The sequence below is a fragment of the Trichosurus vulpecula genome, chromosome 7 (assembly GCF_011100635.1).
Source record: "Trichosurus vulpecula isolate mTriVul1 chromosome 7, mTriVul1.pri, whole genome shotgun sequence".
NCBI classification, from domain to species: Eukaryota; Metazoa; Chordata; class Mammalia; order Diprotodontia; family Phalangeridae; genus Trichosurus; species Trichosurus vulpecula.
This window is the reverse complement of record NC_050579.1, coordinates 30,936,639-30,953,466: the sequence shown is the minus strand read 5'-3', so window position 1 is coordinate 30,953,466 and position 16,828 is coordinate 30,936,639. Positions and strand designations below refer to the sequence as shown.

General features: G+C 42.0%; 1 protein-coding gene across 1 annotated transcript in view; it reads left to right on the top strand.

The window, feature by feature from the left end:
* The window catches only part of AKAP10 (A-kinase anchoring protein 10), a 52,461-nt gene that overhangs the window by 31,063 nt on the left and 4,570 nt on the right, over window positions 1–16,828 (top strand). The window contains exons 9-14 of the mRNA XM_036768741.1: window positions 4,141–4,285; window positions 4,376–4,534; window positions 9,403–9,512; window positions 11,028–11,110; window positions 15,386–15,438; window positions 16,202–16,297. Of these exons, the coding sequence (XP_036624636.1) occupies window positions 4,141–4,285; window positions 4,376–4,534; window positions 9,403–9,512; window positions 11,028–11,110; window positions 15,386–15,438; window positions 16,202–16,297 (646 nt within the window). The remainder of the gene's footprint in view (window positions 1–4,140; window positions 4,286–4,375; window positions 4,535–9,402; window positions 9,513–11,027; window positions 11,111–15,385; window positions 15,439–16,201; window positions 16,298–16,828) is intronic.

Sequence of the window (16,828 nt, the reverse complement as noted above, 5' to 3'; positions counted from 1 at the left end):
GAGCCTAAGTGGGAACACTTAGAGGAAAAGCAGGAGAGAGCAGTGTCACCAAAACCTTTTAAAGGAGAAGAGAGTTATTGACAGCGTCAGAGGCTGAAGAGAGGCCAAGAAGGATGAGAACTGAGACAAGGCTGTTAGACTGGGCAATTACTGGTAGCTTTGGAGAGAGCAGTTTGGGTTGAATGATGAGGTGGGAAGCCAGACTGTAAAGAGTGAAGAGGATGAGAAGAAAGCAAATGAAGGCACCTGTGGAAACAGCTTTCTCAAGGAGGATAGCCACAATAAAGAGGAAAGATCAGCACAGATAGAGCTTGATTAGAGATGAATATATAGGGTTTGCCTTAGCGAGGAGAATGGCCACCTCTTCCTGTCAGCAGACATTTATTATGCACTTACTGTATGCCAGCACAGTGCTAAGTACTGATGATACATAAAAAGGCAGAGACCTGATCTGTGTGAGACATGAATAGAGGAGGGGAGACAAGGTAGGTGAAACCTTGTCTTTTTCAGTGAGGTTCTGGTCGAGCGGATGGGAGAGGGGGCTGCTATGTAAGGCTAGAGGAGGGATGGAAAGGTTTGGACTAGCTGCTGTGCTAAGTAGGATAATGAATCAGTTAGGGAGGCATCATTTCTTTGCTGCAGGGAAGGCCCGGGGGAGATCATGTGATGCATTTGTGGCATGCTCAGCACTGGCTTGTGATTTTCTCCAGCTGTGCTCAGTAGCAGGTGACTAGGAGGAGAGGCAAAGGATAGTGGGAGTAAATGAGTGTGGGGCCTGGCCAGGTGTGATCGGCTCTGGAAGATGGGACTAGGGCTTCTAGTGAGGATTGGACTGATTGACCAAGAGAGCAAGACATGGAAGGGAGGAGAGTGGAGCCAGCTCAGGGAAGATGGGCTGGGAAAGAATGGAGGGGCACGAGGATTAGAGGTGACAGGGAGGGTGAGGGACAAAGTGAGGCGTCTGAAGGCATTGGGAACCATAGAATGATCACAACTTGTGATCAGATACAGAAATTTAGAAGATCCTGAATAGCAGAGTGGAACACGTTGTGGCTGATGGCAAGAGCCAAGGGATGGTCATCTCTTTGTGTTGCTGAGGTTTGGTGGAGGAGCAAGTTGTGGAAATTGAGGTGACTGAGGAACAGGAAAGTTAATATATTTGAGGGAACATCGGTGTGTATGCTGGAGTCCCCTAGGATGAGGGCAGAAGTTGGAGTGGTGGAGAGAAAGCCAGTGAGCCAAGCACTGAAGTCATTGAAGGAGAATGTCCTAGGGCTGGGTAAATAACAAATACCAGAATCTTGACTGGGTGATGGATTTGGATTGAATGAACTTCAAATGAGGAAAGCTCCTGAGTGATGATGGTCAAGGGAGAGTCTGGAAGGAACAATGGGAAGCTCAGAGTATTCCAGCTTGGGCTATTGTGAAATGGTCAGTCTGGAGAGTGAGGCCAAGGAGGCAGTGTCAGCAGCGGGGAACCGGGCCATAGCAGGAGCCAGACGATGGAGGGAATGAGAAAGGAAAAGTTTTAAGATGAAAGCAGAGTTTGCTAATTATGGAGAAAGCATTCTGGAGAGCATAACAGAAGGGGTTGGCAAGTCTGATGTGGGACGTTGTTGGGAGGGGGTAGGTTTGAGGGGAATAGGAATAAAGGAGTGATGGAGGAGCAGACAGCAGCAAATCAAGTTTGGACAGTGGCAGCCAGGGGTTGAGAGAGGATGAGGGTTAGGGAGCACAGGGACAGAGGGTGGATGGGAGTGGAAGGATGCTGACTATTGAGGAATGAGTCCAGGCAAAATGCTAGTGATTGGAGCAAAGTCTGTTGAGGGAGATGGGAGGTTCAATGGTGCAAGGCCTGGATGATGTATCCTGTGCGAGGCTCCAGAAGCCCACCTTATAGCCGGCAGGAGCAGATGGTGCTCTGGCCTGGGGGTGTCCAGACGGGGCACAATTGGGTAGATGCAAAAGGCTGATGCTTTCTGACACCCTGCTGAAACAAATCTCTCATTTTAACAAAGGAGTAGAGGTGATTTCATATATAGAATCTGGCTTTTGACAGCTCTTTGTATCTGGAAAATTGTATTCATAAATCATTGGCCATTTTGTGTTTCTGACTTTGACTTTGTAGAGGCTGCAAGATCACAGGGCTGAGCATATGATGGTCTTGCTTTATTCTCTTCTAGGACATATTTTGTACAGGTCTGCAGGATTAGTCTTCCTAAGACAGTCACTTTGCTTAAGAATCAGTGATGATTTCTCATGTCCTAAACACATCTTCCTGGCCTCCTTTATTCCCATCTTTGAGAAGTAGGCAGCTCTTCTCCTTGGGAAGGCTAACCTCCACTTCCCAGGTCCTCTTCACTGTACCTTCCAGGACCTTCTCCTTCCTCCCCTGATTAGCCATCATTCCCACTTACTCATCTTCGCTCCCATTGCTTGCCTTTCCTACCACTTACAGACATGCTCAGCTCAACTCTTTTCTTTAAAAACTGTCACTTGACTTTGACCTCCCATTTAGTTAATAGTCCTGCTTCCCTTTTGCTGCCAGATTCCTAGAAGATGGTTGTGTGCACGGAGTGCCTTTACTTCCTCGCTGCCCCTTCCTTGTTCGTGCCTTCTCACTCGATGACACTGTGCTCTTCAAAGTTATTAGGGATCTCTTAGTTGATAAATCCAGTGATTTTTCTTTCCTCACTTGATTTTACTGAAGCCTTTGATGTTGATGACTTCTTTAGCTTTCATGATGCTATGCTTTTGATTCTCCTTGATGTATGCTTGTATCCTGAGTGCTTTAGGATATTGTCTGGGGCTCTGTTTTCCCTCACCATCTTGGATCTCTTTGATTCAATGACCATTTCTATTCAGATGACTCCCAGATTTGTAAATCCACTATTAATGTGTCTCCTGAAGCAGTCGATCAGCATTCATTCTTAAATGTCTGTTATGTGCCTGGCAGTGTGCCCACCTCTAGTTACATGTTAGGCCTCTCCTCCTGTATGTCTCATTAATATCTCAACCTACCACATTCCAAGTGCAAGTCACTATCTTTCTCCTGTAACCTGCCCCTTCTTACAGCTTCTTTTTCTGTGCCACCACATCCCCAGTCACCTAGGCTTTTCGTTTCAAGATGGCCTTTGACTCTCCCAGGTCCCTTGCTTCCCATATCCAGTCACTTACAGCTTGTTGGTTCTGCATCTATGTCCTCTCTTGCAAACATCCCTTCTCCAGCCACTGCTGCCCTAGTTCGGCCTTTGTCGTTGCTCCCCTTTCCAATTCAGCTTCCACTACGGTATTTCCAAAGCACTCGTCTGATCTTATCACTTCCTTATTGAGAAACTTTCCATTGTTTCTCATTGTCTATTGGGTAAGAGATAAGCGGGAGAAATTTTAGTCTTTGTTGGTGGAGAAAGTGCCCACACCAGCTTAATTGGGTCCTTGAAACACAGTTGCCATAGGGAATCGATTCCCAGATTAGTCATTTGGAGCTTCCAGAAGACTCTAGAAGGATTCTTTGGAAGGCACTCATCGGCCATAGACCTGGCCAGCCGCTCCTGCCTCATCATTCCTTTCTTCCCCCCATAAGTGCATGCAGGGAATATAGCGGCAGCAAGGCCTTCATCTGAGAAGCCCAAGGGATATGTCTTCATTCTACTTGGGGCTGCATGCCTCTCTTTGGTGTGGAGGACTTCATTCTAAGTTATCGTGTTGATGAGGATGAGAAGAACTTAGATTTTTGAAATGCTTCGTGGTTTATAAAGCATTTTCCTCACCACAAGCGGAGGTTGTGGTTTGTGCACATGTTATCTTCCATTTTGTACAGCGGAGGAGATTGAGGGTCAGAGCAGCTGAATGACTTCTTTGGTCCTACCTGTCAAGGCCGGAACTTCTGACTCAGGATGAGCGATGTGTGTCCTTCCCGAGTCTCAGTTAGATGCTCGGCACCAGGGGACCTGGGTTTGTTAAAAGCTGAGTAATCAGACGGCGGTGGGGAGGGAGTGGCGGTGTCAGCATCAGCATCTCTGCCGGGCAGAAGGGAGGTGTTGTTTGGCCGTTTCTGGCCTGCGGGCTGACGTTGGCCAGTTCCTTGTTTGGAATTGAGTCTATTTGTGCTTTTGTAACCTTTCTCTTTTCTTGCCGCAGGTACTTCTCCCTTCAAGCTACCCATCCTCTTGGATTTGATGACTTTGTAAGATTAGAAATTGAATCCAACATCTGCAGGGAAGGAGGGCCCCTCCCGAGCTGTTTCACCACTCCGTTGCGTCAGGCCTGGACAACGATGGAGAAGGTAACCGAGGATCTCGGGAGTGGTCTCCAGCTCAAGTGCTGTCCCACCTCTGATCCTTCATTAAAAAAGGATGCTTGTGCTTTGTTGTAGGTCTTTTTACCTGGCTTCCTGTCCAGCAGTCTTTATTACAAATACTTGAATGACCTTATCCATTCAGTACGAGGAGACGAATTTCCAGGAGGAAATATGGCACTGACCATTGCTGGCTCTGGGGGCCCTCATTCGAGTAGCTCTGATGGCTCCACTCAGGTACAAACTGATCATCTTCTGGAACTAAGAGTTTATACATTAAAAATCCCCAGACCTTTGGATCAGAGGCTGCTAAGGAGCTCACCTTTGAGTTAGAGGTGAATAGGGAAATGAAATGTATCCACCTTATGGTCTACATATATTTTAAACTGAGTATTCAAGGGTATCAGCACAGTGACACATTGGTGACTGCAGAAGGGGTCTTTCTCATTTCTTATGTTTAGCTTTTTTTGTGACACCATTAAAATCATAAGGAATCCCACGTTGGGTCAGACCAGGGGTCAGTCTAGTCCAGGGCTGTCCAATCTTAGGTTATCTTAGGGCTGCATTCAAATAAAATAATTATTCGAGGACCGCACCCAGAATAAAAAATACAGTACGCTAATAGAAAGTGGGGGAACATGTGTCTCATCAATAAGACAGGCGAAGGCGCGAAGCCCAAAAGCAAACACAAAACAACAAAGCGACAACACAGCAGTATAAAGGTAGGTGCACACTGACTAGTCTGCATCGTACAGGTGGAACACATCCCACAGATTGATTGAAAATTCCATGTGATATGTTCTGTCTGTAATACTGCAAACGGCAAAGAGAATTAACATCAATGAGATTATTTATTAGTGATGGAATTAAAAAATCTAATATGCATTCCATGCAAGTTATTGTTTTTTCGCTTGTGAAAATTAAAACCCACAGGTGGGCCGCATAAAATCTCACTGCGGGCGGCATTTTGGACAGCCCTGGTCTAGTCCATTGTTCTCTGGCACTATAGCTGTGTTTTGTGGAAGGTTTTGATACAGGTAGCTTTGCTTGGGGTAATCTAAAAATTTAAATGACTATTTTTATGATATTTCATTTTTTTCTAATTATATGTAAAAACAATTTTTAGCATTCATTTTTTAAAATTTTGAGTTCCAAATTCTCTCCCTCTCTTCCTACTCCCTCATTGAGAAGACAAGCAGTTTTATGTAGGCTATACATAGGCACTTAAATGACTATTTTTAAAATTTTTTTTAAAGTTTTGTTTTTGACAATTGTAAGTAAAGACAATTTTCAACATTCATTTTTTGAAAGATTTTGAATTCCAAATTTTTCTCCCTCTCCTCCCCGCTTCTCAAGACGGCAAGCAATCTGATATAGGTTACACATATGCAATAATTGTTAAGATGCTTTCTTTATAGAATAAAGGAAAAGAAATGCTGTGGTGACCTGAAACATTGTGTCTTTTTAATTTTTAATTTTGCTACGCAAGAAACTTTATAGCTTTTATATAATTTTGACTTGTAGTAATACTTTATATAGAGAGAGTACTTTGTGGTTTTAGAACTGCTTTCACATGTGTTATTTATCTAGTCAGAAAGCGTTTATCAAGCATCTACTAAGTGCTTTCTTTGGGGCAGGGGAATAGAGATGAATAAAAAGCATCTGTCTTGTAGTGAGGGAGGTGAGACATATACCTAAATAATTTAGCACAAGGCAGAATATGACAAGAGGGCACTTTGCTATTGGAGGGCAAAGAGGAGAAGAAGAGATGGCTTCTGGGGGGGTGAGGTGCAGATCAGAGAAGACATGTGGAAGGGGGTAGCAGTTGAGCTTGGGCTGGAGGCATGGTAGGTGTTGGAATTAGGGGCTGGAGGCAGTTCTTGGTGGATGAAAGAGCATGAATAAAGGCAGGAAGGTGGGACTGCACAGAGACTGCTCGGGGGCCAGTGACCAGGCCATGTTGGCAGGAGCACTGGCCGCCCGTAGACAGTGGTTGACTATTAAGCTGGAAAGGTAGGCCAAAGGCTGGGACCAAGGCCGGAGGTCTGTTAAGCTAAGAGAAGGAAATTGGATTTTATTTAGTGAGAGATATGGAAGCATGAGTTTTTTAGCCCAAAGTGATATGATTAGATTTGTGATGTAGAAAGATACCATCATACTAACATAGGGTGAATTAGGGAGGGGAGAATCTGAAGACAGCCAGACCAGTGGAAATGGCATAGGGAGAGTAGTGACGGTCTGGATGCAGTTGGTAAGATGGATAGTGAGCTCACATTTAGGTTAATGGTTTGTCCAAGGTTAGCCAGCCAATAGGTAACAGAACTGACTCCTCCCCTCTCCTCCTGCACCTTCCTACTTCAAAGCCAGTCGTCCACCCCTTCCCTCCCCGCCCCCCTCCACCTCTGCTGAGTTGAGGAGCTCCAGCCCAGCCCTTGGAACTTTGGAACCTGGGCACTTTGTTTTCTGAGTATAAAAGAGACCCGGAGAAGATGCTGTTTTTTTAAAAAATAGGAATGTACCCAGTGTCCCCAGCTTTAACCTTTTGGGCTGAGTTACTCTCATTTCTTAGTCTTCACCTTGTCAAGCTGATCTTTTTAGTCGAGCTCTGCAGAGATGAGAAGTGCTGTCAGCAGGGCTTATATTGGTGTGGCCTGTTAGATGCACTTGGGTCCTCCAAAGCTTTCTGGGCTATCAAATATTGCAAATGGCTGTCTGCCTTGGGCTTTGAGGTTAAACAGTGAAAGTGAATAATCTTTCCCTGGAGTACTTTCCAGCTATTATCTTGAAAGAATTACAGAGCACAGCTCAAGTCAAATTTGCTCTCATTATCTTCTGGCTGTAGGAGGTCATCGGAGCCAGTGTTTCCATTTCAGTCAGGAGACAGTTCAGTTTTATGTGGGACCAACCCTAGGATCAGTTTCCTCTTTTCCCTGATGGCTTCTTTTCCATCTCCTAAGTAAATGTACAGCACTGATGTTCCTTTGTTTCCAGGACTTATTTCTTGGGCATTTCATCTCAGTAGGCTGTTTCCAGCTTGAGAGATACTAGACTGTGTGCCTTGTGGAATCTCTTTGAAGCAAAAGGCTGCTTTTAAAAGTCACTGTGGTCTCTAGAAAAAAAAAATAGATCTTTTAATCTTGCTCCATTGACTCAGAGGTTTAGTGCTTTGACACTTAGTAGAAGTGGGATTCAAACCAGTCTGGGGCTGAAGGGCTTGGTGGGGTAAGGCTGGAAGCCCTGGCTTGTTTCAAGCCTGGATGTTAATTGAGCAGAGGAGGTAGCAACAGCAGGAGCTCTGAAGCTGGTGCTCATGCATAAAGCTGAAATTGCCTGAAGTGTGAGATTCATTTCTTCTCTGTATCCTTCTGTAGGCTTTACATATTAGAAAAATCTTAGCTTTTTATTTGGGGTCTTAATGAATTGCTTTGGAGGAAACTTATTATTTGGGAAAAGGGTGTGCAGACAGTGATAAGACTGATTGAGGCGTGCACAACATTGTCTTTTCCAGTAGGAATTGTTTTCTACATTTATTGGCTAAAAGACCCCCAAAATAGGGGGAAAGAACTGTTCTTCCATATAAGTACCAAGGAGATTGCAGATATTAAGCTAAAGCAGTTATTTGAGTAGGTTCAAAGGAAATTAGAATTACGTGATCCATCCTGTGAGGCAGCTAGATGGCGCTGCAGTTGATTTGCACTGCCCTGGAATCAGGAAGACCTGAGTTCAAATCCAGCCTCAAACACTTACTAGTTGTGTGACCCTGGGCAAGTCACTTAACCCCTGTTTGCCTCAGTTCCTCATCTGTAAAATGAATCGGAGAAGGAAACAGCAAACTACTCTAACATCTTTGCCAAGAAAACATGGCCGTGGGGTCACAGAGAGTCCAACAAGACTGAACAACTAGATAACATCTGTCCTATTGGCTAATGTACCAGGGTATTAAAAGAATTGAAACTATTTTAGCATATTAGTGTTATGTATTGTATATTTGAATCTGTATGCTGCCTTTCCGTTGTTGTATGTTTTAAGATGTGTTTTTTTTTTTTAATTTAAAGTTGGTAACACTAAAAACAAAAGGATTATACATAAAACAATGCACTCCATTACTTATAATTAATAAGTGTATTTTAGCTTTAACAGACTAGTAAGGCATGCCCTGTTTCCTTTTGCTTCCCTTTTCTGGTCTTTAATTTCAATGTATTTTATTTTCTTGATGCAATTATATTTTCATATAAGAATTTATATTCAGATTCTATCTTCATAATACATTTTTTAATATAAGTCTTAACCATGTATCTTTGTATGCTTTATATTTGTCATTTCTTATGATACAGTATTACTACTTCATGTACATACACTGGGCAGGTTTTGTTTTTATTTTTTGTTATTACAAATAATGTTGGAATATATTTGTACAAATAGGTCTTTTTGTTCTTATAGTGGCATCTTTAGTGTGTAATCCTAGTAGTTTGGGACCACCGGGTCAAAAATGTGAAGAGTTTGATTGTTCTTATTCCATATAGCCATATTGCTTTCCCAGAAAGATTGTTCCATTTTTCAACTAGCTCCAGCAGTAGAATGGACCTATTTTTCCATAGCCCACGCAACACTGAGCTTTAACTGTTTAATTATCTTTGCCAACATAATGGGTATAATGTGTCTGACTTTTTAAACAAATTTTCATTTCCTAGATTACTGGGTAGTGTGAATGATTTTTCAAGCAGTTATTGAGTATCAGTGTTGACCACTTAGCCATTGGGCATGGATCTTGATCTTACAAATTTGCATCAGGTTGTAGATTTTGGATATCCAATTTTTTGTCAGAATGTTCTTAGACCAAAAAAAAGTTGCCCTACATTTTTCTTTTTGGATTCTTTTTATTTTGGGTTTATTGCTTTGTAATACTTTGCAAACATTAAGTTGCCGTGGGATACTATCGGTGGATCATTTCTTGCACGGATGTGTAACTTTACCCCTGTGATTTCAGCTTAATAGCTCTGACAGTAGAGGCAGCAGTTATTAGTACTGTAACCTAAATGACTCAGAAAACCCTGGGTGGATTTGTTTCTTGCATTTGGCACTAACATGTGGAATTTCTGTTGTAGTTCAGTGCGAAGAAGGCCAGTGTTAAAATCCTGAAAAATTTTGATGAAGCAATAATTGTAGATGCTGCAAGTCTGGATCCTGAATCTTTATATCAGCGGACATACGCAGGGTAAAGTGAGCTAGTGGCAGATTTTTGCCACTGTTGTGGGTTTACATCTACTTTATACCTATTCAATTTTCTTAGATTGAGAAATCCCAACTATACGTGAAGTGCTTAGCAGATTTTACTTTTTAGTAAAATCATGTATTAGAGCAGGTCTTTGATCATCATTGATCCAGATATATAAGATATATATATTTTTTAAAAGGCAGAAAGCTAGTATCAGCATTATAAGTTGAAGAACTAAAACTTGCCACATCATTCTTCTCTGCTTAGGAAATTGGTTGCATAATTTTATCCTTAAAAAACAGCTGTCATTTGAACACTAGAATCCCCCTGTAATATGGCCAAATATTAGACATTCATTTTTTTCCTTTTGTGAAATAATATTCACAGGTCTATCATGTCCCACCCAAAATAACTATATGAATCCAATGTAGCCTGCAGCCTCTAAGGAGGAGGTTATTCTCTCTTCTGACTTGCCAGCATTCCACACAGCCTAAAAAAGAGATTCCTTTGTGGTTAGTTTCAGTTTTATCAGATGAGTGCAATTATTTGGAAGAATGAAAATCCTTAAAAATTAAACGGATTGGAACAAAACATTTTACTGATTTGATTGATAGGAAGTTACCCTATCTAGCCCAAGCTGGAAGTACAGAGACCACTTAAGGACCTAATCCCATTGCCCATCAGCATTTGTATTTGATCTGCTCCCTCTCTGACCTGGGCTGGTCCACTTCTCCCAAGGTAACCTGGTGGCCCCCTGCTCTTGGGGCTCATCAGTGTTGACACTCAGTCACCTTAGCCCACTGCAGCTCCAGGTGAGCCACTAGCTGTCTATGAGAGAAGGGCTTACAGGTGTGCACCACCACACCTGGCCTTTCTGTGGTTTTAAATGGACAGCATTTGGGCAATAAGAATTCATGGTGGATTGAGCCAAATGGAAGAAGTTAGGAACTTTGAGTCTGTCCATTTTTTAGAAGCTCTCAGGTACTTTTTTAGTTTTTTGTATTAGTCATTTAGCAAATAATATCCCTGGGGTCCAAAAGAATTAATACTGCACTAGAGATGTGACTTGGGTTTTTTAGGAATAAATCCACTCACCTAAAGCTTCATGTCCACATATTTTGTTTTATAAAATATAGGATTAGACATAGGGAGGTTTTGATGTTCCTTAGATATAAAATAATGGGGTCAAAATACAGGGATTTCTAAAGTGCTTTGCAACTCAGTGATTCTAATGCCCTCCTGAAAGTCTGTGGAAAAGATCATTTCCATTGTTTGAAATTTTGATTGGTTGCACAGTTTATGAATCCCAACTTAGTCCAAGTCTTCCCAACTTCTCTTATGTGTGTTCTGGTTAAACAAGCCCACTTTAAATGAAATCAGGGTGCTCCAGGTGAGCCACACAGTACGTGCCATTTTTCTAGACAGCTGGGTAGAGATGAGAAATAATAAAGTTTTCCCCACAAAAATTAGCGCTGACTCTGGCAGTTTGTCATTTCCTTTTTCCCTTCCTTTCAGGAAGATGACCTTTGGAAGAGTCAGTGACCTAGGGCAGTTCATCCGGGAATCTGAGCCTGAGCCTGATGTAAAGAAATCCAGAGGTTTGTGGTATTCTTGACCCTTAAGACTGAGTCTTCCTTTATATTGGTACAATGACAGTCATTAAGGTAACTTCAGGTACAAAGGCTCGAGTAGATTTTATGAAGTAAATTCTTATTTCCTTATTCATCTCGTGCCTGGCATGTACTTTACAAAACTGGCTTCTAGGCCATTGAGTTATATACTTAAAAGCAGTACAGTCAGTCTTTAACTTCTTTAAGGGTAATATTCCTTTAAAAAAAAAGCACAAAAGTAAAAAAAACGCAAAATGTTGATACATTGAACCTGTGGGAAATAGGGGGTTACATTCCTGCACCCACCAAAAACTGTAACCTTTCACTAGAGATTTCTGAAATAGTATACTTTTCTACATACAATTCTTTACAATAAAACATTAATTCTGATAATATGTACTTTTCCTAACAGTAACTATGAAATTACTCATAAAATGCAGTACAAAATAAAATTGGTAACTTGCAAAACATTTTTTCTCACTAATAATTCTCTAGAATTCTGTGACCTTTTGTGCTAACATCTCTATTAAAAAAAACCCAACAACATTGATTTCTTGTGATATTTACTTTTCATAACACATGGAATCTACAGTACTATAAATATGTTCCTCCTTTTGTGTATATGACAAATTACCAACTTATTAACACCAAGCAGCCGGCAGCAGTAGACATTCCCACGTGGAGTTTATCTAACACTTTTATTTTCTCACTAAGCTGCATCGCTGCCTTTGCATGCTTGGGCTTAGAGCCCAAAGGACTTGCTCTACACTTTGAGGGCATAATTGCACTACAAAAGTTGATTTTTAAGGGCAGATGATGAAAATACGTCATGAATGCACAGGGTGGGGGTCAGGGGTGGGGCTACTCTTTACAGAGGTAGGGTGAACAAGAATAGTGAAGCTCCGATACCAGCTACTCCGCAAACTGGAACATAGCACCTCTCATTTCTTTCTCTACTCTGTGTAGTTGCAAATGTGCACAGATGCCAACGTGAAAGTAAAAATGAGGTTACCAATAAAAATCACGCAAATGCTGGTGGTCGTGAAAGTTAAACTAGTTCTAGGAAGTCTAAACTTACTTAGTGCAGTCATCTTTGTCACTCCTGCCCATGAACCAAATTTAATTGAAATCTCTTAAAAAATATTTGAGATATGGTAATATTTTGTTTCAGGATGGCACTCTAAATCAGAGGTTCCTACACTGGATGATACCACCCCCTGGGGGGCGCTGGAACAATCCAGGGAGGCCATAGTAGCCTCGGGTGCAATTGGAGGGCATTGAGTGAAAATAAGGGGGCACTGGAAGCATAAGGAAAGAAGACAAGATAAGAAAATTTTGAAAAACTGTTTGTACATGTTTTATGTGTTGTATAACAGTTAAAGTCATGGTGATTATATTATTTTCCAAATAAACACACAAAATGCAAGCTATAAGTGATCAGTGGTTAGGTCCTCCGACAGGTGCTTGCCAAGCATTATCAGGAAGTCCAGCATGTATTGTCAGGAATATGTGTGTGTAACGACTTGTTTACAATGTGAATTTGGTTGCATGACATGATATTGCATCATTAAAATTTTAGTGCAGAAAAAAACCCCACAAATTTGCAATAAATTACTGAACTTAAGATGTCATTTTTAAAAAACAATTTATGTTGTTTTGAAATGACACAAATTTCAAAAAAAAATTGCTGATGAGTTAAAGAAAATAGATTGGGGGGTGGGGAGGCGCTGAGTAACTTTTTTTTTTAAAGAGGGAAGTAGGCCAAATAAGTTAGTTTGGGAACCTCTGCTCTAAATCAAAGTTGGACTTACGAGGTGTCTTGAGATGCTGTACCACAATCACATAAAAACGTTCAGTGAACAAATGGGAACTGTCAGGACGGTTAAGTGGAAACAGACCTCACTTTGTTCAGTCAATAAAAGCTGAGTTGGGTAAATATCACTCTGATTTTATTCAAGAATTGAATGTAGAGTGCTTTTTGCTTCCTACACATCTTAGAAACTGACTTGAGTTTCACAGTATTTGGTTTCCACTGATAAGTAAAGATTTCAGAAGCCAGTGTGCAGCCATTAAGAGGATAATTAGAAACTCTGAGTTGTAACTTGATTGACTGAATTGCTTTAGATAAAGAAATTAATTTATGTGGACTGAAGAATAAAGGCAAGTAAGTTCATTTTTGCAAAAGCTAAAGATTTCATATAGCCTTTAACCTATTAAAATTAATAATCTCTCAACAAAGTATTTATTAAGCACCTGTTATATGCTTGGTACTGTACTAGGCACTGGGGATACAGGCACACAAAATGATGAAATTCCTACTTGCAGTGAACTCAGTCTAATGGTGGAGATAACAGGTGTACTTAACGGTGTATAGAATATAAATACAAAGTGCATCAACAGATAAAATAATACGTACAGAACTGTGGGTGTACAGAAGCTAGATAATACGAGATAGTTTAAGAGGAGGAGCACCAGCCAGGCACTTGAGGTCTAGATACCAAGAAGGAAACAGCCCCTGCTCACAAGGTTCCATTCTTTTGGGGGAGACAAGTGCATACTTGTGTATACTGAATCAGTGCAAATGCATGAAGTACAGCATAGTGTGGTGTGGGAGGGAGAGCACTGGTAATGGGGAGGATTGGGAAAGCCTTCTTGTAGAAGGTGGGGCTCGAGTTGAGTCCTGAAGGAAAAGGAGGATTCTGGTGGGGGGGCGGTGAGGGGAGGTGGCATGTCTAGCAACCAAGCCAAAGGCGTGGAGGCAGGAAATGTGAAGAGCAGAGGAAAGGGCAATTCAGCCAGATCTCAGAGTACCAAAAAGAAGTGCTGTCCAGTGAAGCTCAGAAATGTAGACTGGGGCCAGATTGCAGAGGTCTTCCAAATCTAAGCAGAATAGTTTGTACTTGGTCCAAGAGGCAATAGGGAATCCCTAAAGTTGATTGAGTAGGAGAGTCACGTGGTTAGGTCTGCACATAAGGAAAATTCCTTTGGCAGTAGTGTGTAGGATAGACTAGTGTTGAGAGACTTGAGCCTGGGAGGCCAGTTAAGCAGCTGGTGCTGAGGTGAACTAAGGGGTAGCTGTGTGAGTGGAAAGGTCAAAGGTGAGAGATGTTGTGAAGTTGGGCAAGATTTGGCTACCAGTGGATGTGCGGGCTGAGGAGAATGAGGAGGAGAGGGTAATGCCAAGGGTAGGAACCTAGGAGCCAGGAAAGGTGGTTATGCTTTTGACAGGCTTAAGGAATTTTGGAAGAGAGACGGATTTGGTTTTGTACATGATGCATGGGACATCTGGATTAAAACATCCAATAGGCCATTGGTGGTACATAATGGAAGTTGAGGGGAGAGTGATCTATCTTTATCTGTAACTATAGATAACCCATATACAGATAGATGTCATCTTTATGGAGATGATAGTTAAACCATGGCGGCTGATAAGGTTACTTACTGTCTTTGGCTTCAGATTTGTTCCAGTACAAGAGACAGACATCCAGCTGGTACAGTTTCGTTTTGGTTTTAAATAGTGATTGCAGCTTTTCATTGAGGATGGCTCAGTAGGGAAGTTGGAGGAGTGGTGTAACAATGGGATATGGTGAGCAGGGGCTTACCTGTCTAATTCATTGAGGTGGTGGAGAGGGTTGAATTTTCTGAAGGAGCTGGTTGCTCTCTGAGAAGTCAGCTGGGTTTGGGGGCTGGGTACAGTGCTGCATGGAGTTCTGGAGAGCTTCTCTACTAGCTTCATGGATCTAGCTGAGTACTTCTGGCACAGACTAAAGGAAGCTCACAAATTTAGGCAGCAACTACTTTTGTTGTTGCTGTCTAGTCATGACTTGGGATGATGCCTTTTTATCTCTCTACTAATAAGAGAGGGTGCCCCAGGAGCAGAGTGGACTCAGGGTTACTGGGACCACTTGCTAGGGCTTCCTTCTATATTTGTCATAAAATGCTTAGCAAGAAAGAATATAGAGGGAAAAGAGCAGGGCCCCAAGCCTAAAGCACTTCTGCATAAGACCCAGCCAATGAATTTTATGTTCTGTCTTCTGTCTCTGCAAGACAAATGTAGATTTTCCTGAAGAAAAGTATTTTATTGGTGGTCGTGTGCTGATTCTCTGGTCTTAGGAAGAAGTTAAAAATTAAACCACCCTATTGTGCCTAATCCTGGATGTGGGGTTTATTTAAAGAGAGGTTCAAGCACTTCATGACTATGTGAAATCAGACCTGGAAAGTTATAATCAATTTTTGGTTTTTGTTGTTTGTTTTTTTAAATAGGATCCATGTTCTCACAAGCTATGAAGAAATGGGTGCAGGGAAACACTGATGAGGTAATTTTTTTTCCACGTAGGAATAGATACCTGGTTATAAATATCATTCCCTCTGAGTAGGGTGCCATTCCCCTCTTACTGTGGCTCCCTTTAAATGAGACCACCAGGATTTCAGCCATCCAGTGAAATCAAAGAGCTCCCCTTGCCCAGGACCCTGTTAGGAAGAGTAGAACCTTTGTGGCCCCCTGGTCTCCTTTCTAATTGCTATATTTAGTCTAGCTGAAGATGATTTGGTGACCAAAGGGTAGGTGTTAATATTCTGTCACCTACTATATATCTTATTCTACAACTGTAAGAAATGGTCTTGCCTATCTGGTAAATAAAAGCGCTCAGAAGGAGCATTTTTTTGTCTTGACCAAGCACCACAAAATTGTTCCTAATGTTCAGTGCTGATTAGTTATTTCTAAGTGGCATTTTAACCTGCTAGGGCCAGAGTAGCAGCCTAACTGATTAATGGAAAGTGTACAGGCCAATGTGCCAGAGAACTTGGGTTCAGTCATCAGGCACTGAACTCTGGACTTTGGGTTCCTCATGTAACCCAGGGGCTAGAAGCCTTGTACCACTGCCTGTGTCACAAGATGCCTGGGAGAATCCCATGAAATATGCAAAAGGCCTCTAAGACTGAAAGCTGGAGGCAGCGGAGGCCCTTGGTTTATATAGAGGCCATCTGCACCAAGTGGGCTTTTGTTAGAGAACCAGCAAATGTGTAACTGGAGTCTTGTATTAATTGCCTTTGAGCCAGTTGCTGAATGCTTTGTTTTAGGCCCAGGAGGAGATGGCTTGGAAGATAGCGAAGATGATAGTTAATGATGTGATGCAGCAAGCACAGGATGACTCACCGTTAGAGAAGTCAACCAAGGTAAAGACTCACATTCAAACCAGACTCGTGTAAAACTGGTCACATTCAGCCTGCCACAAGAAGATCTTGTTCAGGCCATTAATCAACCAGCATTTATTAAGTTCCTACTGTGTGCCAGGCATTGTGGATACCAATACCAAGAAGGAAACAGTCTCCATCCTTAGGTAGTGTCCATTTGAATATGAGTGATATAAGGCAACACTTCCCACTCCCACCACCCCCTGTCACTTGCCATGTTTTGCTTTTCTGTCACGCCTCCTTCCATTGCCTTCTTTCCACTCACTTGGCTACCATCCTTCTTCAGGCCCTTATCCCTTTCTGCTATTCAATACTTTCCCTTCTCACTTCTGCCTCTCAGAGTCCCTAATAGAGACATACTAGTTGCTTAATACATTTTTTAAAATGATATTGAATTGCAATAGACCAAGGTAGTGTTAGTGGTAGTGTGGATGGGTGGACAGAAAGGGAATGGAGGAGAGAGAGGTGGACGTAGAATCTATAGGACTTAGTAACTGATGGATATGATGGGGG